Genomic DNA, 24523 nt, shown 5'->3' with positions numbered 1-24523 from the left:
AGCCAACCAGCATGCTCCTTGTCTACAGTGATGGTGCATGTCAGTCAAGAGGAAACTTGCCTGAGAATTTTGAAACCTAGACTGTAAATTCCAGGGTAAGGTACCTTTCCAGTTTTATTGTGCAGATGTGTCACTGCCTTTCATCACAATTGTGGGTACATGAATAAGGGAAAAGGACTGGGCACTTTCTTCAAGGCGGCTTGCTAGAAGTGGATTGAATCAGATTTCCTAGCTAGTTTACAGGAGATTTGTGACTTGGGATTCACCAATAATGGTGATATACTACCACCTTGCATTTTTGTAAAGTTCTTTGGGCTTTTCAAGCACTGTCACATTGGTTATCTTGCTTGGCATAGACAGCAGCCCTGCCAGGTGAGTAGGGCAAGGATTACCATCTTTAATTTACAGATAAAGAAACTGGGGCCCAAAGAGATTTAAATAACTTGTCCAATGTGCCATAGCTAGTCAGAGGTAGAGCTGGGACCTGAATTCAGGTTTCTTGATTCCTGCTCCTCTACTAGTACTAGTAGCTGCTGCTACTACTACTGCTACTACTACTACTACTACTGCTGCTGCTGCTACTACTACTGCTACTACTACTTCTGCTACTACTACTGCTGCTGCTGCTGCTGCTATTGCTGCTGCTACTACTGCTGCTGCTACTACTACTACTGCTGCTATTGCTGCTGCTACTACTGCTGCTGCTACTACTACTGCTGCTACTGCTGCTACTACTACTGCTACTACTACTACTACTACTGCTGCTACTACTGCTGCTATTGCTGCTGCTGCTACTACTACTACTACTACTAGATTAACTTTGTTGTCTCTGCTGACTGTCGTTGCATCTCTAATGATCTATAGTAGTTACATGGCATAGCATTAACTCCCTCAGAAATCAACCTTTTTACTTATTTATAAGGGCTTGAGGAATTAAGCCCCTAAACGTTTACACAATGTTTAGAAAAGTGAAATACATGCTTAAAAGGATTTGCTCATTGCTTAAACAATTCTATTTATGCAAAAGATTCATGTAACTTTATAAAGGTTTTCAGGGACTTTAAAGTATTTTAAATGCTCTGTTAGACTGTACTAGTAACAGATGTTTAATGACATGTTTAAGTTTTTGTTTTGCTGAAAAAGCAATAGATCACTTGATATTTCTTTAAAAATCACAACAAAAATTCCACAACTTTTAAAGCGGGTCTAAGACCTGTCATTTCTCATGCCTTCCTGATGATAAATCAAGCAACTACTGTAAAATTCACATGACAATAGTGTAGTAGCAAGATTTCTCATTTGCCTAAAAATAGAATCCTCTCCAAAGCACAATCTTTCGTGACACTTCTTGTTCTTTTTCATAATAAGACAGATGGTGTCAGTAATTGCCTATATATTTAATTAAGTAAAAAAGCTGCACGGGGAGGATTTGGCAAAAGTAGGCAATTTCAAGTTATGCTATGAGGAAAAGGAGAAAGTGAAGCTAGGCAGAAGCCCAAGGCTTATCACTGAGTATAGGAAATCTCATGTCTACACCCTTGATAGCCATATGCTAATGTATGGGGCTGCCCATGACCTTCCTCCCTGTGGGGCTAAAGGTTCTTGTCCAAACGGTGAATGAAGGGGGCTCTGCTGAGGAATCCCAAGTTTCAGGGTTATTTTTTGTTTGTTTTGTTTTGCAAACAGGTTTTTGACCAGCTAGAAGGTAATGGCTCCATCTGTTCTTTAAATCTCTGTCAAATGTTGACAGGATTCTTCCAGTGGCCATTCCAATTTCTCCTTTGAGACAGGCTGTTGCCCAGTTTTACATACCCAGTGGGCTAACCTTTCTGAAAGGGGACAGGGATCTCAGGCAAGGCATTAGCTTCTATTTGTACTGGGTGGTTTGAGGAAACCATTTGGGGGTTAGAAGTGCATTTGTCTGCTTTCTACAGTCTCGAATGCATCCATCTTTTGAATCAATAGATACAACGCACTTTTCAGTTGAAGTTGTAATGTGTGACCTTCAACAAGTTATTTGACCTCTGAGTCTCAGTTTTCTCATCTTTAAAATGAAGATAATACTCCCTTTCCTACCTACTTCCCAGAGTTAATGTGAGAAACAGACTAGATCATTCATTCACTCAACAAATTTTATTAAGCACCTACTGTGTGCATTGGGCAAAGTATAAAAAGAGCAACAAAAGTATGGTGCCTGCCCTCATGGAATTTATTATCTAGGAATGGATGGGGAAACACTTTGTAACTATACTTTATTATGCAAATACAACTTATTATTGTTATTATTTAATGTGGTAATTTCTACCTAGACTCCTAAAACTTAAAAAATGGCTATCACTTCATTAAGTTCATTGAATTTCAATCAGTCAGCAATTCCATTGAATTCTACAGACATCTGTTAAACACTTTCTATGTGCAAGGTACCTGTGAGGTTTTCTTCTCATCATTCTTACTCTCTTCCAATTTATCCTTTATACCACTGCTAGATGCACAGATCTGGTGCACTTTATGCAGGAAAAGTCACTAGCATTAGTCTTGTAGGCTTGACATTGACTGGGACGCTAACATAGCCAATAGGAGAGGCAGAGGGGCTGTATCCAACTAAATCAATTCTGTATTCTTGCAGAATATCCTTTCCAAGTTATGACTACATACATTTCCTTTTGTTAACTATTAGAGGGTCTATAAATGCTTCATCTCATTCTAATCCTGAACTTGAACCCCGAGGCTGTCCTGAGGTGGGCTTGCCTCACAAGGGGCTTCAGGGAGTTTAGAATTTAGTTGAGGAGATTAAAAAACCCAGCATTTATTCACATGAAATATTTTTATGAAACTGTAGAAGCGCAGGCAAATATTGTATCATACATCAGTCTTGGATAGAATGCAATGACAAGTGGTGGGGGCATGGAAATTGGGACCTGTCAACTTTGAGTAACAATCAACTACACCTAATTAGGGGTATTTGAGAGCTGTTAAAAGGACTTGAGTGATCAGGAAGCCCTTTCTTCCTTATGACTTGATAGCATTAAGCTGCCTTTCACCTGCTCTGCTCCACCTTGGTTTATCTATCTTTTGACAGCCTCAAATTTGTTTTGGTTGAGGTGCATTCTTGCTATATGGCCTTCTTAATTTGCCTTACTGCTAATTCATGTCTAATCCTGACGTATTCCACTAGCACACCTCCCCAGGCAGGGTCACATTGCAGCCATCACTACCCCAACGTATCCAACATTACTATACAGGCAAAACCAGGTTAAAATGAACATCAAGGGCAACCTTTAAAGGAGAAAGAAATTATTCAAGAATTAACTTGCATGCTGAATTGTTGAAAAGATTTAGAATTGGGAAAGACCTTGGAGATAATCTAGTCCAACCCCTTAATGTTGTAGATGATGAAATTAAGCCCCCAGGGATGTTAAGTGAGTTACCCAAGGCTCAGAGTTAACTGGTCATCTAGTAAGTAACAGGGCTGGTATACAAAGTCATTCTATCTTACTCCAGTCCTGTAGTCTTTCCACCAAACTACATTGCCTTCTACCATCTGAAACCCATTTTCTTCTTTTCCTCCAAATGCCTTTCCCAGTCATTTTTCAATCACTAATCACTGCCACTGGAGCAGGGGGTATTTTAGGAGGAGAGGGTCAAAGTGGAATCTGAAATGGTTGGCCCAACTGACCATATCCTAGGGGATAGGTCTTGGTGTAAGCTGGCAGAAGGTTTTTAAGTCCAGATAAATAAGTATGTATTTGCTTTGAGGGGAAGGTAGGAGACAAGGCAGGGCTTTGAGCAGGGAAGTGACATTACGAAAATAGGTCTTTAAAAAAAAATAGATCTTTAAAACTAGTTCTTTTTTCCCTTTAAAAAAAAAAAAACAAGAGGGGGCAGCTAGGTGGCGCAGTGGATAGAGCACCGGCCCTGGATCCAGGAGTATCTGAGTTCAAATCCGGCCTCAGACACTTTACACTTACTAGCTGTGTGACCCTGGGCTTAAACCCCACTGCCCCGCAAAAAAAAAACAAAAAAAAAAAAGAAAAAAAAAACAACAAGAGTTGGCTTTTTAGATAGAGGAGCAGGGAAGACTATATTCAGAAATGAAGGTGGTGTAGAAACAAAATAGATAGATAGATAATAGATGGGTAGATAGATAGTTCTAGAATCTACTTGTAAGATGGGTTAGTCCTAGCAGGTACTAAAGGAATGGCTTTTGTCTTAAGTTTTAGCCAAGAGCTAAGATATTATCCAGCCCTAAATTCAATGAACTTTCTATGAAATCTTGTTTAAAGTGGAATCCCTAATTTTGATCTTAAGTCTAGTGCCTTGTGATAGTGGAGTGACAGAGACACTTGCTAGTTGCCTGACTTCATGACAGAAGCAATCTTTGTCATGTTCACCATGCAATGTGTTATCACCATCATCAGTATCCCTATAGCTACTGGTACATTTTCTATTCCTTTCTCTCATTGACATAGATACAGACTTTTTAAAGGTACAAGTCTTTTGTTTTGATGTTTCAAAACCCTTTGGGTTCTATTTTGCCTTCACTAGGCATTAGCTTGTGATTAACAATATGCTTATTATAGAATTTAAAAACAGTAAATAATCAGCAATTTTGTATATACTCAAGGCCTATTAAATTTTAATTTAGAAGTGTACTGTTAACCTTCATATGTATATATTTTATATAACATGTACATACATACATATGCATGAATGCACAAACACATACACACATATACATATTTTTCTTAATGATAAAATGTAAATCTAATAGTGCTTTCTTGGAGAAAGTCTTCTGTACCCTTGAAAAAAGAGGCAGTGAGATCTGGGCAAAAGATAAAAAACCAGCTGAAATGAATCCTGGCAGATATCACAACCTAGATCTGGGGGTCATGGGATTTTGATCTGTAAAAGACCCTGGAGGCACAAAAGCCATCATTGCCCTGGCCCCTGCCCTCCATGATTCCTGTGCTCTGGCATTGAGGATGTCTCCTTAACCAGGTGTCTTGATTCTCTGGCTAGAGTTAGCTCTTGATAAATGGTGAACTCACATTCCACTTATCTCCCTAGTGAAGAGCAAGGTATGGGTCTGCCACTTCACCTTTGTGACCGTGTCCCTCCCTGATCCTCAGCTCCATCTCCTGTTTGGCTCAGGACTTCCTTGGCTTGTTCTTCCATCACCTCTCCTGCTGACTCCATGAGCTGCTGTTACTCCCAGGTGCACATGTTTTCTTTGGAGGAGTCCCATGACTGTTCAGGTTTCCTTTCAGGGAACCAAGTCTGATCTCCTTTCTATGGTTCTACCTTTTTCTACCTTATCTCCCAATTCTTCTTCACTATCTTTATTTGTCTATGCTTTCTCTCTCCCTTTTAAGTGCCTGGCAAAATGTTTATTGACTGACTGTTTTAAAAGCCAACTGCAAGAGAAAAGTCCAGCTGTGTTAACTGAGGATCAATCACTCAACCTCTATGCAGTCAATAGCACACTGAGGGCAAAGTGAAAACCCAGGACCAGGTTTGTTCGGACCTTATCAAAGAGCTATCCATATCAAAGAAACTTGACGTGTGATTAACCTGACATCATGAAATCCAGAACAAAGTCTTCATTGGTGGGAGCAATGATGCCCAGAACAATGCCTGGATATATATATATATATATATATATATATATAACCTACAATTAAAAACTAAATTGTTTGCTGTGGGGCAGTTCAGAGAAAGATGATACAAGGTGGGTTTGAATAGTAGAGAAAGCAGTAAGACTGGAATTCATTTCTGAAACATGGGTAGTGTTTTGCTTGGGAGAGGGGGGAGGAAAATATATTCCAGGGGTGTGTGTGTGTGTGTGTGTGTGTGTGTGTGTACGTGTGTGTAGAAAACATGAGCTTCTTTTGAAGTGATCCATTTCCAAGAATGGTGTATTGGTTGGGCTTTGTTTGATTCTTATTATAAATACTCACGAGCAAGCACACACAAACACATAGATTACTTCATTTGTCTATGGGCATGCATCATCCAAACAGCTATGTTGTTGTGTTTTTTAACTTTTCCGATCTACAGAATCAAGTCACCAGTTGAACCACATGACACACCAAGGAGCATCACAATTATGATTAGCTAATGATCTAAATGCATCCAGTTGTAATAACTCTCAACCTAAGTGTATATTGCTTTAATAACAAGTAACTAAATGTTAAAAACCAATAGGATAATAAAGACAGAACAGATACCTATCCAGAAATACAACAGAACTCAACCTTTTAGTCTTCCTTGACATAATGGTAGGCCTTTTATTACCTTCTAATTATTATTATTATTATTTTCTACCTTGCTAAAGAGTATAGAAGAGACAGGGGAGAGAGAAGCTGATGATGAAACTTAGCAGTTAAATAATGCAGAACATCATTTTACTGTTTCTGTGCCGGCAAAGCAGGCCATCTGGAAAAGCACCAGCTATTACAGCATTCACTTTGCACAGGGGCACGGTGGGCGATTTTCAAAACTGCCAGAGAATAAACCAGGGGTTTTGCAAACAATTGCAGGATCATAGGATTGAAAGCTGACAGGGACCTTCGAGGCCATCCAGGTCTTTTACACATGACAAAACTAAGGTGTAGACAAGGGAAGCAATTTGCCCATGGCTAAACAGGCAGGAATACAAATTGTCAGATGCCAAATCTGGAGGTTTTTCCTTACCTGACCTTCACGTCCTTTATGTTTAGAAGCTAAGCACGTTTTACTTGCCAGTACTCAACATTCATCCATTTATTGTTTAACTACAACCCAGAAGTATTTGCTTGGTTTTGTTTTGTTTTGTTTTGTTTTGTTTTATTTTGTGGGACAACGAGGGTTAAATGACTTTCCCAAGGTCACACGTGTCAAGTGTCTGAGGCTAGATTTGAACTCAGCTCCTCGTGAATCCAGGGCAGGTGCTTTATCCACTGCGCCACCTAGCTGCCCCCAACATTCATCTATTTAACAAGCATTTGTTAAGCACCCAATGTGTGACACTGCTCTCTCCAGGTTCTCTTTCTACCTGTATAATCCCTCCTTCTCAGGCTTCTTTGTTGGCTCTTCATCCATGTCATTCCCACTAACTGTCCTGAGACTTCTCTTTTCTCTCTAGACCCTGTCATTGGGCAATCTCATTAGCTCCCATGGTTCATTTATCCGTTCTATGCAGATGACTCCCAGATCTATATATCCAGCCCTAGTTCTTTTATGGATCTCCAGTCTCACATCACCAACTACCTCTTGGACATTTGGAACCAGATGTCCTGGCAGGCATCTTAAGCTCGACATGACCCAAATGAAAACTATGACCTTTCAGCACTCCCCTCCTCTTCTTTTGAACTTCCTTATTATTCTTCAGGGCAACGTCCTCCCCTAAGTCACCCTAGTTCACAATCTTGGTCTCATCCTCAGCTTCTCATTCTCACTCACCCCGCCCCCCAACCAATGAGTTTCCCAATCTTGTTATTTTAATTTCCACAACATCTCATATATATATATATATATATGTGTGTGTGTGTGTGTGTGTGTATACACACACACACACACGCACAAGCACACACACACATATCCCCTTCTCTATACTCATACAGATGTCACCTTCGCTCAGGCACTCATCAGCTCTTGATTGGACCATTGCATCAGGCTCCTAATTGGGTTCTTTGCCTCATGGCTCTTTCCACTCCACTCCATAGTCTACTTAACTGCCAAGTGATCCTCCCATTGCATACTTCTGATCATGCCACATACCCCCACTCAATAAACTCTAGGGGCTCCTTATCACATCTAGGATGCAATGTAAACTCCTTTATTTGGTATGTAAAGGTCTTTACAACCTGATACTTTCTTATCCTTCCAGTGTTCTTACACATTACTTACTCCCCTCTATGCATACTGGCCAATTTGCTGCTGTACTTCACACACCACGAGCCATCTCCCACTTCTTTGCCTTTGCTTTAGCTGTTCCCCATGCCTGGATTGCTCCCCTTTCTCACCTTTGCCTCTTGGAATCCCTGTCTTCCTTCAAGACTCAGCTCAACCTGTAGGAGGCCTCTCCTGGTCTCTTCTCCCCATTCTCTTCCCTGCAGCTGCTAGTGCCTTTCCCTCTAAGGTTATCTTTTATCCTTTGTGCAGATCCTGTATATTCCCATAGTAAGTACTTGCTGGCTCACATCAGAATGTAAGGCAGAGAATCTTTTTTCTTTTTCTATGTGCTCCAAGTTCTTAGTTGGCACATAGAAAGAGCTTAATAAATGATTATTGATTGGTTGGTTAGTTGATTGATTATACAGTACAGCATTGTGCTAGATTTACAAAACAAAGCTAAAAAGAAGTCCTGCTTCTTGAGGAGTTTACATTAGAAACATCCCTTAGTAAACCCATTTTTTTTTTAAAAAAAGGCCCTGTCAAATTCTAAGCTATGGAAAGATTTTGCTGGCCCCTCCCCACACACACACGCACACAAGGAGAAAGGCAAAACTCATAGGTTGGGATGCACAATAACCTTGTCCCGGTTTTAGGGTTTGTTAGTTTTTTCGCATCTGCCATTCTGTCTTTTACTTATTTGTATGGGAGGCCAAAAAAAGCTTTGAAATTAAGAAACTGGGGGACCCTGAGAGCCCCTGCTAGTTTGCTAGAAGACTGCCATCAATATGGATTAAAATCTAGAGCAGTGGGGTAGCTAGGTGGCGTAGTAGATAGAGTACCGTCCCTGGATTCAGAAGGACCTGAGTTCAAATCCGGCCTCAGACACTTAACACTTACTAGCTGTGTGACCCTGGGCAAGTCACTTAACCCCAATTGCCTCACACACACAAAAAAAAAGAAAAAAGAAAATCTAGAGCAGTTCAGCCTGCAGAAATAAAGCAGCAAATTACACAGACTAACTGGAGTTAGTCTACTAGAGGGAAGACTGAAAGACACCTCCCTTAGTGACTAGCAGATCCAATAAAAAAGTGGTGGTTTAAGCTGGTGAGTACAAACCAGAGCTTGGTGCCTGGGCCAAGTAGTCTCCTAAAGAGGAAACTTACAGAAGGTGGTGCTTGAGCTGAGTCCTAAAGGAAACCAGGGATTCCAAGAGGGAAAGGGGAAAAGGGGAGCAAGTTTAGCCAAGGTCCTGACAAGCAAACTGACCTTTATGGGAACAAAGAGTATTGAGTCTCCTCCCAGTCTCATCACTGAGTATGTTAGGGCTTTTACCTTTTTCTAAAAGAGTTAAAGCAGAAAAATCCTCATGGTTTTAAAGTAAAAGAGTCTACTCTTTTTAGGAATAAATAGCATTCTAGGGGGCAGCTAGGTGGCACAGTGGATAGAGCACCGGCCCTGGAGTCAGGAGTACCTGAGTTCAAATCCGACCTCAGATGCTTAACACTTACTAGCTGTGTGACCCTGGGCGAGTCACTTAACCCCAATTGCCTCACTAAAAAACAAACAAACAAAAAAGAATAAATAGCATTCTAAATAAGAACTCCAGATAAAGCTAGAGGTAGGAAAAAGAAAAAGAAGAAACTTCCATTTAAACCAAAACACTGAGAAACAAACTGATTTTTATGAAGGTGGAAGTTATTGAGTTTTTTCCTCCTTAGAGTCATGACTGAGTGTTAGGGCTTCTGCCTTTTCCTTTCTTTCTTTCCCTCCCTTCCTTTCCTCCCTCCCTTTCCTTCCTTCCTCCCTCCCTTTCCTTCCTTCTTTCCTTCCTTCCTTCCTTCCTTCCTTCCTTCCTTCCTTCCTTCCTTCCTTCCTTCCTTCCTTCCTTCCTTCCTTCCTTCCTTCCTTCCTTCCTTCCTTCCTTCCTTCCTCCCTCCTTTCCTTCCTTCTTTCCTTCCTTCTTTCCTTCCTTCCTTCCTTCCTTCCTTCCTTCCTTCCTTCCTTCCTTCCTTCCTTCCTTCCTTCCTTCCTTCCTTCCTTCCTTCCTTCCTTCCTTCCTTCCTTCCTTCCTTCTTTTTTAATAAGGAAAGTGGCCAATGAGTAGCCTGATAGACTAATTGATCTTTTCTTTTCCTTTCCTTTTTTGGGGGGGTGGGGAAGGGGGAATTGATTGGGGTTAAGTGACTTGCCCAGGGTCACATAGCTATTAAGTGCTTGAACTCAGGTCCTCCTGACTCCAGGGCTAGTGTTCTATTCACTGCACCACCTAGCTGCCCCTTCCTGTCTTTTTCTAAAAGAACTGTGGGGCAGCTAGGTGGCATAGTGGATAAAGCACCGGCCCTGGAGTCAGGAGTACCTGAGCTCAAATCCGGCCTCAGACACTTAACACTTAACTAGCTGTGTGACCCTGGGCAAGTCACTTAACCCCAACTGTCTCACTAAAAAAACAAAACAAAAAAAAAGAACTGTAACAGGAAAAGTCCAAGGACTTTAAATGAAAAGTGTCCATTCCTCCTGAAAGGGAGAAATAGTGCTCCAGGTAAGAGCTCTAGATAGAACCAGAGGCTTAAAGCAGAGAGGGCCTCCATAACCACGTGCCCAATGGAATTAGGCCTGGCAGTGATCATGGAACCAATGTAATAATTTCGATCTGCAGCTGTGGGAGACTGGTTGGAAAAAACACATGACAAAGACTATGCATCTGACAAAGTATGCTCTTGGTACTTCCTGGGAAAGTCGCAGTAAGCAGTTTCAGAGGTAAGAGCTCAGAGAGACCACGAAAAATCTTTGGTGGTCCTGTGGCATTGGAGGTGTCAGTGGCCTAGGTTAATGGGCAGAATGTTTTCTCTTTACTTTTCTTACTATGCTATTCCATTTAATGCCTTTGTTCTGAGATACTTGTGTCCTCTTGATTAGAAAATGTAAAGCTACCAGTGGGGGCTCCTAAGATGCAATTTTGAGAGTGTAGGGGTACCCAGAATACCTCACATCTGGAGGTAACCTTTTCTAAGTAACCCTCTAAGAATTGGAGGTTGCCCCAAGTTGCTACAAATACTATTAAAATATAAGTAGAAAATCTCTCTCTCTGATCTTATATAGTACTTTGTTTTATGCCTTCTAATGCACTGATTTGTGTAGCAGTTATCTGTTTACAGTTATCTGTGAGTCTTTTATTAGATATGTAAACTTCTTAGGGACTTTGCTGAACTTGTTATCTTTCCTAGGGCCTAATAAATGTTTCCTGAATTAAGCTGAAAAGAAGATGGCTAGGGTGAATCTTGGGGATCATAGGTTTTTAGAGATGGGAGGGACCTTAGAGATTTATTTTGGGGGGGGGTGAGGCAATTGGGGTTAAGTGACTTGCCCAGGGTCACACAGCTAGTAAATGTTAAGTATCTGAGGCTGGATTTGAACTCAGGTACTCCTGACTCCAGGGCTGGCGCTCTATCCACTGCGCCACCTAGTTGCCCCCAAATTTTATTTATTTATTTATTTTTAGTGAGGCAATTGGGGTTAAGTGACTTGCCCAGGGTCACACAGCTAGTAAGTGTTAAGTGTCTGAGGCTGGATTTGAACTCAGGTCTTCCTGAATCCAGGGCTGGTGCTCTATCCACTGCGCCACCTAGCTGCCCCACTAGAGATTGATTTCAATGCTTTTATTTTACAGAAAAGGAGACTAAAATGAATTGCCCAGGTTTACACAGATAGTAGGTTAGGTTTCAAACCCATGAGTGATTCCATGAAATATCATATAGGATTCCAATTCCAGACCGTCAGTGAACATAAGTTATAGAATAAAATGCTATTGCCAGAATCTAATTATCTTACCTTAAAACAGAGGTCCATAGACATACTTTTTTTAACAAAGAAAAGAATTGTGTGAAGTAGCTCCTAATTGATATTTTAAACTGAATTTTACAGCTAGAAAAATGAAGTACAGAGGGGTTAAAAGTGACTGCTCTTAAGTCACAAAGAAAATCACTGGTAATGCCAGGAATAGAAAGTAAATAGGGATGTGTGACTCCATCCTAGTGATAGATTTTGTATTTTAGAACAGACTTCAGACTTATTGATTCCCAGGACAGCATAAAACATTTTCTCTGTAGGGACAATATTTTCAGACTTCTTGTGTAGCTAATCCAGGCAGTTTTCAGCATGTGACGATAGCATCTGGCTTCATGTCTTTGGGCTTAAACTTTGATCTAATATGGCAATGGCTTGACCAACATGAATAATATATTTACAGAAACAGATTGCTCAGAAGTCTACTGAATCTGAGAAGTACTTAGGCCCTCCTATTCTTGGTTGTGATCAAGTGGGAAATAAGAAGTTTTTAATGTGTTCCAACATCTCATAGGGCTGTGCTTGACTCACCTGCTGTTCCAGGGTTTCTGGATGGATGAAAGTCACCAGGTCAATAGAGAAATAACCAATAATGCCTCTGTCTTTACAGGCATTTCCTATTTGAAAACACAATGAGTTGAGAGCCTCCGGATCGATCGACGATTGTGGCATGGTGCTGCCAGAGGAAAGCAAAGGACCATCTGCGTGGAGTTGGTCTCCTGTTGAAAGCATCTTCATTTCTCCTGACGGCTCTATCAACATATCCACACTCAAATTGGTGACATTTTCAGTGGGTGGAAATGCCTCGATCACACCACCTGGAGGAATGAAAATGAGATTTATAAGAGTGATACATATAGGTATGCCTCAATCAAGATAATTTATTGTCTCCCTGAAAACAGAATATTAGCTGAAAGAATGTATCAGGGAGCAGTTAGCTCTATAGGAATGGAGCTGAGAACTGGTTGAGGGTGGAGAAGCTGCTAGTGCAGAGACAAGCTTAGGATGGTAGAAACGGGAGCAGGGGGAGGGGAGGCTGTGATGGTCTGATGTCAGGTAACTGGACTAATGTGCTTAGAGTGAATATAGGGATAATATTTTAGACATTTGGTTATGATGTTAAGGGTTTTTTTGCAATACATTATTCATTAGCTGGAAATAATATTATATGGATATATTTGTATCCATATTGATTTTCCCTAGTTTGTTAGACTGTTAAAGCTGGATGGGATTTTAGAGATAAATCTAGTCCAGGGGTTCTCAACCTGGGGTCTAGGAACTTGGGTTTTTTTAATGATTATTATATTTCCTTTATAATCCTATTAACTTTATTTTATGCATTTTAAAATGTTATTTTGAAAAGGGGCCGATAGGATTCACCAGACTGCCAAGGGGGTCCATGACTCCCCGAAATGGTTAAAAACCTCAGGTCTAATCAAACCCTTTTATTTTATTGATGAGAGACGAAGGCCCAGAGGGCTGGAGGGATTTGGTCCAGAGAGTATTAGAGATCAGATTAAGAACCCAGATCTCGGGGCAGCTAGGTGGCGCAGTGGATAAAGCACCAGCCCTGGAGTCAGGAGTACCTGAGTTCAAATCCGGCCTCAGACACTTAACACTTACTAGCTGTGTGACCCTGGGCAAGTCACTTAACCCCAATTGCCTCACTAAAAAAAAAGGAAAGAACCCAGGTCTCCCTGCCTCTTAGTCCTTCCAGTAAACCATGTTCCTTCTCAAGAGCTAATACAGGGGCAGCTAGATGGCGCAGTGGATAGAGCACCGGCCCTGGTTTCAGGAGGACCTGAGTTCAAATCCGGCCTCAGACACTTAACACTTACTAGCTGTGTGACCCTGGGCAAGTCACTTAACTCCAATTGACCCGCAAAAAAAAAAAAGAGCTAATACAATGAGGGTCCCACTTTATGAATAGATAACTGCTTGTGTCATATGATCTTTAAAAAACTATGTAGGAGGGGCAGCTAGGTGGTGCAGTGGATAGAGCACTGGCCCTGGATTCAGGAGGACCTGAGTTCAAATCCGGCCCCAGACACTTAACACTAGCTGTGTGACCCTGGGCAAGTCACTTAACCCCACTTGCCTCACCAAAAAAACAAAACAAAACAAAAAAACAACTATGCAGGAGTCCCTGTTTAAAATTTTCTCTCCAACTGTCTATTTTAGTGCTTGAAGTTCTAGTGAATTTGTTTTGCTTTGGGTATTGGGTTTTTCCAGTAAGCTCCCATTCAAATTTGAGAGCTTTTCATAGCTTAACAAACTAGTTAGATCCTGTGGGAAGAGAACCGTGGAGAGAAACTCAGAAAAGGGAGGAGGGAGAGACAATGAAAAAGTGTCAAATATATATTCTCTACTTATAGAATCATAGATGGAAGGAGACCTTACAGGTCATCAGACTCAGATCCTCATTTTACAGATGAGGAAACTGAGGCCTAGAAAAGTAAAGTGACTTGCTCAGGGTCTTATAAAGAGCTAGGATTTGAATTCATTTGAATCTGACTCCAAATTCAGCACTTTCCCCTATGCTATGCTTACAGCTCACTGTCCACAAGACTAAGCCACAGCCTTTGAATGGGGTTAAATCCTAATAATATAGAACAACTTCTCAAATATAGGCAGAGCTCCTTCTCTGGGTGAGTTAGGACAGGGGTTCCTAAGCTCATTGTGTGTCTTGGATTCCTCTGGCAGTTGGGTGAAGCCCATGGACCACTTCTCAGAATAATGTGGTTTTTTGTTGTTGTTGTTGGGGTTTTTTGTGCGGCAATGGGGGTTAAGTGACTTGCCCAGGGTCACACAGCTAGTAAGTGTCAAGTGTCCGAGGCCGGATTTGAACTCAGGTACTCCTGAATCCAGGGCCGGTGCTTTATCCACTGCGCCACCTAGCTGCCCCCTCAGAATAATGTTTTAAGTGCATAAAATAAAATGCATAGGCTCACAAGGGAAAGCCATTATACTGAAATACAGTTGTGAAAGTATTAATAAATAGAAAAACCAAATCAACTCACACACCTGGATAGAGGATATGCTTCTTTAAGAGGAGCCCACTGGACTGTTCCACAATTTACATGTTTTTATGGATTCTGTTGTCACCTTTGTGTGTCAACTCTTCAGGTGACTTCCTTTGCAAAATATTTCATTTCAACTCAATGTGCTTCACCTCTCCCATCATTGTCTCCACCAGTTTTCTCATTGAAATCAGGGCTTTTTTCTTCCAAAGCAAATCCATTCTTGTTTTATTTTCAATTGCCTAGCCTAGCCAAATCCCATGACAATTTAGAAATCGAATAGAGCTTCTGCATTCTTCAAAGGAAAGAAATAGGAATGGAGCAGGGGATACTGGAGTATTAACATTATTTTCTTTCCTAGAGAAGCCTTATTAGTTTGACCCAAGAAGAACTCACAATCTCCCTTTACCACTCCCTGGCAGTGGGGGAAACACCTTATGGTTATTGTTTTCAATGTCTCAGCTTCTGTCCTGCATCCAGCCATTATCCTTGTTTCCCAACATTAATAAAACATTAAAATGACATGTTCCTGATCTCACTAAATGGATAATTTCCCAAAGTTAGGAATGGATTGCTGTTTTCTTTGGTGGAAGGAATATCTATGTTATTGAAATAATGGGTCTTTGACATATTGAAATATGTAATCTTGACCTACATTATACATATACATATGTGTATATAGATAAAATATATTTCAAATGTATGGAGAAAAATAAGCTCCCTATATATGCACGCATGTGTATGTACACAGAGAGCTAGAGTTATAGCTATACAGCTACATATTATACATTATATATACATATATATATGTGTATATGGAGAGAGACAGAGGAGTGCTTATTGTCTCTCCATAGGTGGTTTTAATGCTTTTTATTGGGGAATCAGTACATTTTGGGGTTGGAGGAGCTATTAGAAGTCATATAGTCCAACTTCCCTCTCAGTGAATCCATTCTGTTGCTAGGCTATCTGATGGCCAACCTGCTTCTTTTAAAATAACTCCATTGATGGGGATCTTACTAGTATAAAATGTAGCCTATTGTACTAATGGACAACCTTCTTTATTTGCTAGATGGTACTCCTTTATAAGGAGCCAAAATCTGTTTCTTGGTGACTTTCAAGATACCCTCAGCTAAAAGTGACACCTACCTCCTCAAATCTCTCATGCCAATCTATTTGAACCCTTTGATATGCTTTTTCATACGCAAACTTATATTACGGTTATTCATGTGCATGTCTCATTTTTCTGTCTCCACTAGACTGTGAGACCCTTAAAGATGGGGACTATCATTTTTTTAATTCATCTTTGCGTTCCCAGAGGCCCCCAGCACAATGTCTTGCAGAGTAGATGCTCGACAAATATTTGTTGCATTGAGTCCCACCCATAAATTCTAGTCCAGCATTCTGGAATATTTAGAACAAAATCTCTTCCCGGTTTGGGGTAATGGCTCTTGAAATACTGGAAATCTCTCATCAGGTCTTCTCTTCATCTTCTCTGGGCTAAACATAACTAGTTCTCTCCATTGTAGCTCATTAGATATAGCTTCCAAACTCCTCACCGTGGTTTGCTATCATCTGGTTACTTACATTGCCTACTCAGTCAATGGTCTTCTTAAAATGTAGTTCTCATAATTGCATACAATCCTCTAGATGTGAACTGGTGAGCACAAAATATTGTGCAATGATTACTTCCCATGATCTGGACACTGTATTTCTATTAATCCACATGTAACTTTCAGCAGTTTTGCCTTCCACTGTAACTTAGGGGGGTTACTAGAGAATGTGACTCTTAGGGCATTACATTTCTCATCTCTGTAATTTTGCACAGATTGTACCCCATGCCCATATGCTACCTCTTCCATGAGACCTTCCCCACTACTTGTGCCAGCCCCCTCAAAATTACCTTGTATTTAGTTTTTATGTGTACTTTTAAGTGTAAATGTGGTTTCCCCTTATAGAAGGGAAGCTCTCCGAGGGCAGGGATTGTTTAATTTGTGTCTGTATATATAGCTCCTGGCACAGTGACTGGCATGTAGTGAGCATTTAATAAATGCCTGATGATTGATGGATCAGCTCTTTTCTGTACTACACCTAGCACAGTATCATTTAAGCTTTTTAAAAGTTAGAGGCTTAGCAAATTTAGCCAAACATTAGGGCTTAGTTTCAATTACGAATAGATTTGAGGTCATATTTTGTTTCCACAGTAATTAAAAAAGGTTTTTGATGAAGAAGAACATTCAGTCAGTCAGTCAGTCAGTCAGTCAGATGACCCATACCAAGCACCTCTCCTGTCCCTTCTCACCTCCACCTCTTTATCTTCCCTGGCTTTCTTCAAGACTCAGCTCGAATTCCACCTTATGAAAGAGGCCTTTCCTGATTTCCCTGTCAGCACCCACCCCTGCTGCCAGGGCCTCCTCTGAGATCACCTTTCACTTACACCCAATACATCTTATATGTACATTTTTTGGGATATTGGTTTCCCCATTAGAATGTGAGGTCCTTGGGGCCAGGGGCTCTGTTTTTAGCCTTTCTTTGTATCGTTCAAGCTTAGCACAGTGCCTGGCACATAAAAGAACTTAATAAATGCTTTTTGACTGACTGCATAAGGCACCATCTTAGGTTCAGTGGGGGATCTTCAGACACATAAACACGTGATTCCCCTACTTTCAGGCTCTTGTAGCCTAGTTGGGGAATGAAGAGTTCTAGGCTGATTATGCACTTTCTGAATTTTGTAGGCCAAGGAGAAGAACTCTCATCTGAAACCAGTCTATCCAGCGTTCAATGCTGAAGACTAAGATTATTCCTCCTGGAAGAGAGGAAACTTTTAAAGCAAGGAAGGAGAGGATTGTATAGGGCTTTGGAGATTAAAATCAGGACCTGCAGTTGTCCCACTTCGTATTTTCAGAGTTAATTCTTATTTACTTAAGATGCTGAGAGAAGGATAAATATTTATGGGAGGATCGAAAACAGCAGAGGGCCAGTTACAAATGAACGCCTTTCAAAGACACAGCCAAGTAAAGAGAACCTTGCCCCAGCCCCTCATGGCCCCAAACCCAGAATGCAGGAGAATGCAGCTACTCACACTTAGGAGAAACTTTGTAGTCTTATTTACCTTGACTGAGAAATGTATGGAGGAATTTTTCCCATGTAGGGAATCGTTTCTCATTGACTGCCTGTGCGTGCTGTGCTAAAATGCCCGCCAGCTCCTCGGAGATCCTCTCCAAAGCCGGCTCCTGCAGAAACAAATTAAATAGAACCACAAGCAATTTTACTACAGAAATGAAAACTGCTTGTGGAGTGATTAAAAACCAGGCCTCCAACAGGCAAAAAAAATGTGCTTACTGTTTACCCAGAGTCAGAAAAAAGACATTTTGAAATTTTCCTCCTTTTCCCAGACTCTTTTGGTTTGTCTATTTCCAAGATATTCTGCCCTCTTGAAATCCCAGTGACGGAGGTTTGGCTTTTATGAATTGGAAAGGATGTTGAACTGAGAATCAGGAGACTGGGGTTCTAATTACACCACTAACAGGCTGTGAGGCCTTGGGCAAGTAGTCTCTCACAGCCTCAGTTTCCTCATGCATCAAATGACGAGACAGGTTAAAATAACCTCCGAGGCAGGAGTAAACCATTTAACCTGGGGTCTTGGAACTTTCTTTCAAAAAATGTTCTGAAAATATATTTTAATATAATCAGTTTCCTTTGTAATTCTATGTGGTTTTCTTTTTTTTTTTTCACTTAAAAACATTCTGAGACGGGGTCTATAGACTCCATCAGACAGACGAAGGCACCTATGTCACAAAATCAAGTTAAGAACTCTAGGTCTAAGGTCTAAAACTCTAAATTCTAAAATAAACTCTAACATTCTATGATTTTTCTTAGGGCTAGCCTTGGACAAAATCGACAATTTAGCCAAGTTTTCCTTTGGTGTTCCCAGCCCACTCCATTCTATGTCCTTTCCCTCTTCAGTGGTGCCCCTTCCCAAGTTCCTTTGGAGAGCCAGTGTCATGCCCAGGTGTTTTGCATTTTAAAGGATTTCAGAGCTAGAGGTGGAGGGGATGTCAGAGGCAGTCTAATCCAGCCCTCATATTTTACAAATAAAGCTGAGACCCAGGGAGGATAAATTACTTGCTCAAGGTTACACAGGCATTAAACTCAGAGGCAGTCATGGTGGCTAGAGTGCTAGGCCTGGAGTCAGAAAAACTCAGCTTCGTGAGTTCAAATCAGGCCTCAGACACTAGCTGTGTGACCCTGAGCAAGTCACCTAACCCTGTTTGCCTCAGTTTCCATATCTGGAAAATGAGCTGGAGAAGGAAATTGCAAACCACTCCAGCATCTTTGCCAAGAAAACTCCAAAATGGGGTCACAAAGAGTCTGACATGACTGAAATGACTCAACAACACCTCTGACTCCAAGGTCAATGCTCTTTTCACTGCAATGTACTAGAAGCTGTGAAACTTTAAGCACCAGCTAATGGGTAGAAATGTTTTAGGGTGAAGAGGCTAGGTATCGGGGCCCTCCCCCAATCCCTGATATACTACCATGTTTGTATTCAGGTGGAGGCAGCTAGTTGCTCAATGGATAGAGCACAGGCACTGGAGTAGGGAAGACCTGAGTTCAAATGTGACCTTAGATACTTGTTAGCTGGGCAACTCTAGGAAAATCACTTAACCTCTGTTTGAAATGGCAAAGCACTCTAGTATCTTTGGCAAGAAAACCTTAAACAGCATCACAAAGCGTCGGACATGACTGAACAACCATAATGCATTCAGGTAATTCACTCATTTTTCTTCCGGGTTAGAATGGTCATGAGAATGAATCAAACAACTCAGAGACCACTGAGTTTTTGTCTTTTGGTTCCCTTCACCCCCTTCCTGAAAAAATAAATCAGAGGAGGAACCCTTCCATAAATGGGAGCACTCTGGTTTTCAAATAGGTTTGTTTGTTCTCCAGGACAACATATTTTTGCTTTCTTAAGCTCCAGAACGGAGAAAAAGGTCTTAAAGTAAAGTCTCATTTAGACTTTGTTTCCATCATAGGTTGGGCAAAACTCTGGACACCCTGGATATAGATCTATCTGGTGGATGCTTTTCATACTGTATCTGATACAGAGATTCAGATAAGGAAAACTTAGAAGTCTCTGGGGTAGTATGGACAAGCAAATAGGTTGGGAATGGGATCCAATGGTAAGCACCCTGCTGAGTAATTATAAAATTGACAGAGTGCTAGCTATGGAATCAGAGGTCCTGGGTTCAAATCCCAGCTCTGCTACTTATTACCTATATAGGTAAGGTAGAGCTCATTAACCTCCCTGGGCCTCATCTGTAATTTGAGGGGATTGGCTACATGGCCTCTGAGGTTACTTCTAGCTCTAAGTCTCAGATCCTGTGATCCTAAGTCACTGTACCTCATTGCACCTCAGTTTCTTCACCTATAAAATGTGTGTGTGTGTGTGTGGCGGGGGCGGGGGGGGGGGGAGGTGTTGGACTAGATGGCCTCTAAGCTATGGATGATCTTTAGAATCACCGAATTTTTTTTTTAAGCAGAAAAGGACCCTAGAAATCATTCAAATGTAAATTCATTTTCCATTCCCTAATACCCAAAGTTATCCGTTTCCCCCCACCCCAGTTTATTTAGAGTATCGAAGACTCAATTATAGTGGAAGGAATACTCAGTTGGACAAAATAACAGATTCTTGAAGGATGAATGTCTAGATTAAGCACCGTCTAGATTATTCAGTGTATCTCGAATCTGATGACATCAGAAGAGTCTGAATGCTACAGGGCAAACATGTGGCTCTAAATAACCTGGCTATTTTCTGGACTGTCCTGAGGAGTGTGGTGGTATAGTCTCAGTCAGTTTAGCACCTTAGTTAGCTTAGCAAATGCTTGACACACAAAACAAAACGGCCATGTGAAGCTGCCAGAGTGCCTTGGTCTAAGCTCAGTTCAGGTTGACTCACTTCACAGTAGGGGGAGGTCTGTTAAGATGGGCTGGGAAAGCAGGCTCATGTGGTGAGCCAGCGCCTGGCGATACCAGAGAAAGAAAAACTGCTCTCAAAGCAATCGGCCTTCCCCCTCCCCAGCCCACCCCCCAAAACTATCACCCTGCATGATGTAATAGTTCGCCCGGTTGTTTGTTTGGTGTTTTTAATTACCAGATTTTCCCAAACTACTGCATCACTGATAATTGAGCATAGTGCTCTCTCACTGGCCTTTCCTCCTCTCCTTCCAGCCTTTTTATCTACACCTATCTTGTCTTTTGTTTTTTTCCTGCTTCAGATTGAATGACTCTCTTCTACTGAAGAAGACCAATTGCCTCTGATTCATGGAATGCCCCAAGGCTGGAATGATGAAGCATTGCTTTTCTTTAGCCACCTGCTCAGGAAAATGAAAAGTCAAAGCAGGAGGAGGATTTAGCAGGTCGTGCAACTGCCCAGAAAAGCTGGCTTTTCTTCTTTGCTTACCCACTGCTTCCTGCTCTGATTTGGGAAAGGTCTCACAGTAAGTGTCCTCCTTCTGACTCAGATTTGGGAGCCACCAAATAAAACCTTTACTAGTCTATCTTAAGACATGTTCTGGGTCACGGGGGTACAAGCACACGTTAGAACTTAGGGCTAACCATAAGATGATGAAATGTCATGGGGTTAAAGGGTAACATCTTAAGTTTGGGTTAAAAAAATCCATTCTGCTAGCACCAATGAAGAAAACAATCTTCGTGTCTGCAGGGTGATAGGCAATCAAAAAAGCAAGTGTAATTTTAGGTTGCATGAAGAGAGACCTGGTTTCCAGAGACAGGCTTGGGAGTTCCAATGTAGTATGCCCTGCTTAGACCATACCTGGACTATTGGGTTCAGTTTGAGGCATCATATTTTAGGAAAGACATTGATGAGCTAGAGCAGAGGTGTCCAACATGTGGCCTGAATGGGGCTGAACCAGGTTAAGATGTAATTGGGAAATGTTTAACAAAATAAATAAAATTACAATAAAACAGAGAATACTCCTATGTAGTCTTCTGAGTCACTGTGTACCCTGTAGGGATCCTTACATGTAGCTGAGGGGCTCCTGTTTCAATTTGAGTTTGGTACCACTAGCTAGAGAACATTCAGTGGAGAGCAGCCAGGATGTTCAGGGGATGGGTTGAAAGATTCACCAGGATGGATTGAAGGAAATGGCAGTGTTCAGTGTTCAGTGTGGAGAAGACAAGACTTAGGAGGGACATGATAATTGTCTTTAAGTATCTGAAGGACTGTGTTGCAGAATAGGCAAAGGCAAGGTCAGGCACAAACATTTTTTAAGCTCTTACTGTGTACCAAGAAGCTAGGTGATACAGTGGATAGAGTGCCAGGTTTGAAGTCAGAAAGACTCATCTTTGTGAGTTCAAATCTGGCTTCAGACATTCATCATCTGTGTGACCCTGAGCATGTCACTTAATCCTGTTTGCCTCAGTTTCCTCACCTGCAAAATGAGCTGTAGAAGGAAATGGCAAACCACTCTAGTTGATCTTTGCTAAGAAAACTCCAAATGGGGTCATGAAACATCAGGAATGACTGAAATGACTGATGTAGCAAGCACGGTGCTAAGCACTGGGGATCAAAGTGTGAGCCAAAATAAAGACAGCACCTGCCCTCAAGGAGCTTACATTTTAATAGGGGATGATGATGCACTAAAGAGAGCTGAAAAGGAAGGAATGGGGGAGATGGTGTTCAAGTTCTGAGTAAGAAGCAGAGGCAGGAGGGGAATGAAGGAAAGTCAGCCCCCCCCCTCCCCCAGTGAAGTTCCTAGGAAAGGAGGTCAGAACTTAAATTGTTCTGCTTGGATACAGAGGCAAAAGTGGGAGCAATGGGTAAAAATCTCAGAGGCAAATTGAGGATGGCTATATGGGAGAGAAGTCTAGGATTCCAGGGAACCACAGACTGGAGAAGCATCCTGATATGGCGGCCAAGTTGCATGAAGAGAGACCTCAACTAGAGTAATGTGTTCATTTGGGGGCATCACATTTTAGGAAGAACATTAATAAATTAGAGAGCATTCAGAAAAGAAAAAACATGCCAACAGAGCTATCTAAAAGTGGAACATGCTGCTTCAGGACAAAATGGATTCCATCTCATGGAGGCCTTTAGGCAATGGCCAGATGATCACTTGGTAAATGGGAGGTTATAAAGAGGGTTCTTGCTCAGGTAAGACTTGGACCTCATTTAGCCTCTGAGGTCCTTGCCAACACTGGTGTCGTGATTCTATGAACAAGCTAGGTGACAGTCCTGCCGTATTCTGCCCTGGTTAGATCATATCTGAAAAACTGTGTTCTGTATGCAGAGGGAGATGACCAGGACAGTGATGGACTAGAGATCACGGTACATGAGGATCTGTTTAGGGAACCTAGGATGTTTGACCCCCACCCCAGGTAAGGAGAGGTAGGAACAGTGGGTAAAAGTAGAAGAGAGGTAGATTTTGCTTTGATAGAAAGGAAAACTTTCCATCAACTGAAATGGTCCAAAGATGGTAGCTACTGCTTCCCATCACTGAGTGTTTTCAAAATCTGGTGGACTATTTGTAAGTGCCATTATGTGGAGCAATTCCTGCTTGTGTTTGGGAGAGATTGGAGAACCTCCAGAGTCCCTTCTAATTCTAGGATTCTAGGATTCAGAGAGCTAGAACGCTCCATTTCATAGATTCTGATGATTATCCCAATGTTGACAACATGACTTTTAATAGTTGGAGTAATGGAAAAAAGAAGACACGTACCATCCCAAATGGAGACCAGGCTACTAAAGGGCTGAACCCCAGGTAGCTCCTTCAGATATGCTATTTCCCCCTACACTGATTTGATGGGGAATCCCTGCGTCTCAGGGGTATTAGGAAGATTAATGAGTTGACATTTATATAGTGATCTCCTCAGATGTAGGACGCTGTGTGGGGGCAAAGAATTTACTGCAATAATACTGCTCATGATGCATTTGGACACTCTGCCACGCCATTTCTTTTGCTCAGAGAGGGAACCATTCCGCTTTGCCACCATGTGTCTTTTCTGTTCACAAATACCACAGCAAGGGAGCAAATATCCTAGAGGAAATTTTGCTGTAGGAATCTGGAGAATGAATCATGTCTCACCATGAGAAGTACACAGCTGAAGGCACTGGCAGGGCGATATACAATTGTGGCAGTGGGGATTGTGGTGAACGTGGAGGGTTCAACAGAGCTTGCCTACTTGGGGACATGATAAACTCTGGGAAAAAGGCAGAGGGAAGAGGGATGTCACAGTATTAAGTGTTCAATTCGTATGAGTTGGAGTTGTGTTTCTGTATGTGTGTGTGTGTGTGTAGGTAAAGGGGAAGGGGATTATATTTAAAATTATCAATTTATTTTTGCAAGCATTTACTATATTGTCTCCTACTGTCCCTCTTCAATTAAATAATCTTTTAAAAAAAGAAAACCTCTATAAAGTTTTTCTACAAATTCCTACATTGGCCATGTCCTGCATTTTAAACCTATTTTAAACTCCTTGTTAGGTGGTGGGTGGCATGTTTCATCCTCAGTCCTCTGGGCTCCTAGCTTATCATTGCACTGCTTAGCGTCCTAAAGTCTTTCAAAGTTGTTTTTCCTTATAATGTTGTTGTCCTTGTAAAACATATTCTACTGGCTTCCTTCACTCTGCATAAAGGGAAAGAGGATTTGATTTAGAAAGGCCCTAGTACCAAAGCTGATTCTTTCTAACCATATGGTGTTACCTGTAGCTCATGATTCCAGGACCTCGTTCAGGGCCTTCATCCATTTCCCCTGCTGGCTAGGCTA

General features: G+C 41.5%; 1 protein-coding gene across 1 annotated transcript in view; it reads right to left on the bottom strand.

Annotated features, from left to right (window-relative positions):
• The window catches only part of IQCH (IQ motif containing H), a 176041-nt gene that overhangs the window by 70922 nt on the left and 80596 nt on the right, over window positions 1–24523 (bottom strand). Inside the window, exons 10-11 of the mRNA XM_043983514.1 lie at window positions 17848–17968; window positions 12250–12536 (exon numbers count right to left, since the gene is read on the bottom strand). Coding sequence (XP_043839449.1) covers window positions 12250–12536; window positions 17848–17968 — 408 coding nt within the window. The remainder of the gene's footprint in view (window positions 1–12249; window positions 12537–17847; window positions 17969–24523) is intronic.

The sequence above is a fragment of the Dromiciops gliroides genome, chromosome 2, assembly GCF_019393635.1.
Source record: "Dromiciops gliroides isolate mDroGli1 chromosome 2, mDroGli1.pri, whole genome shotgun sequence".
Classification (NCBI taxonomy): domain Eukaryota; kingdom Metazoa; phylum Chordata; class Mammalia; order Microbiotheria; family Microbiotheriidae; genus Dromiciops; species Dromiciops gliroides.
Note: the sequence above shows the minus strand (reverse complement) of the source record. Positions and strands in the feature narration are given on the sequence as shown.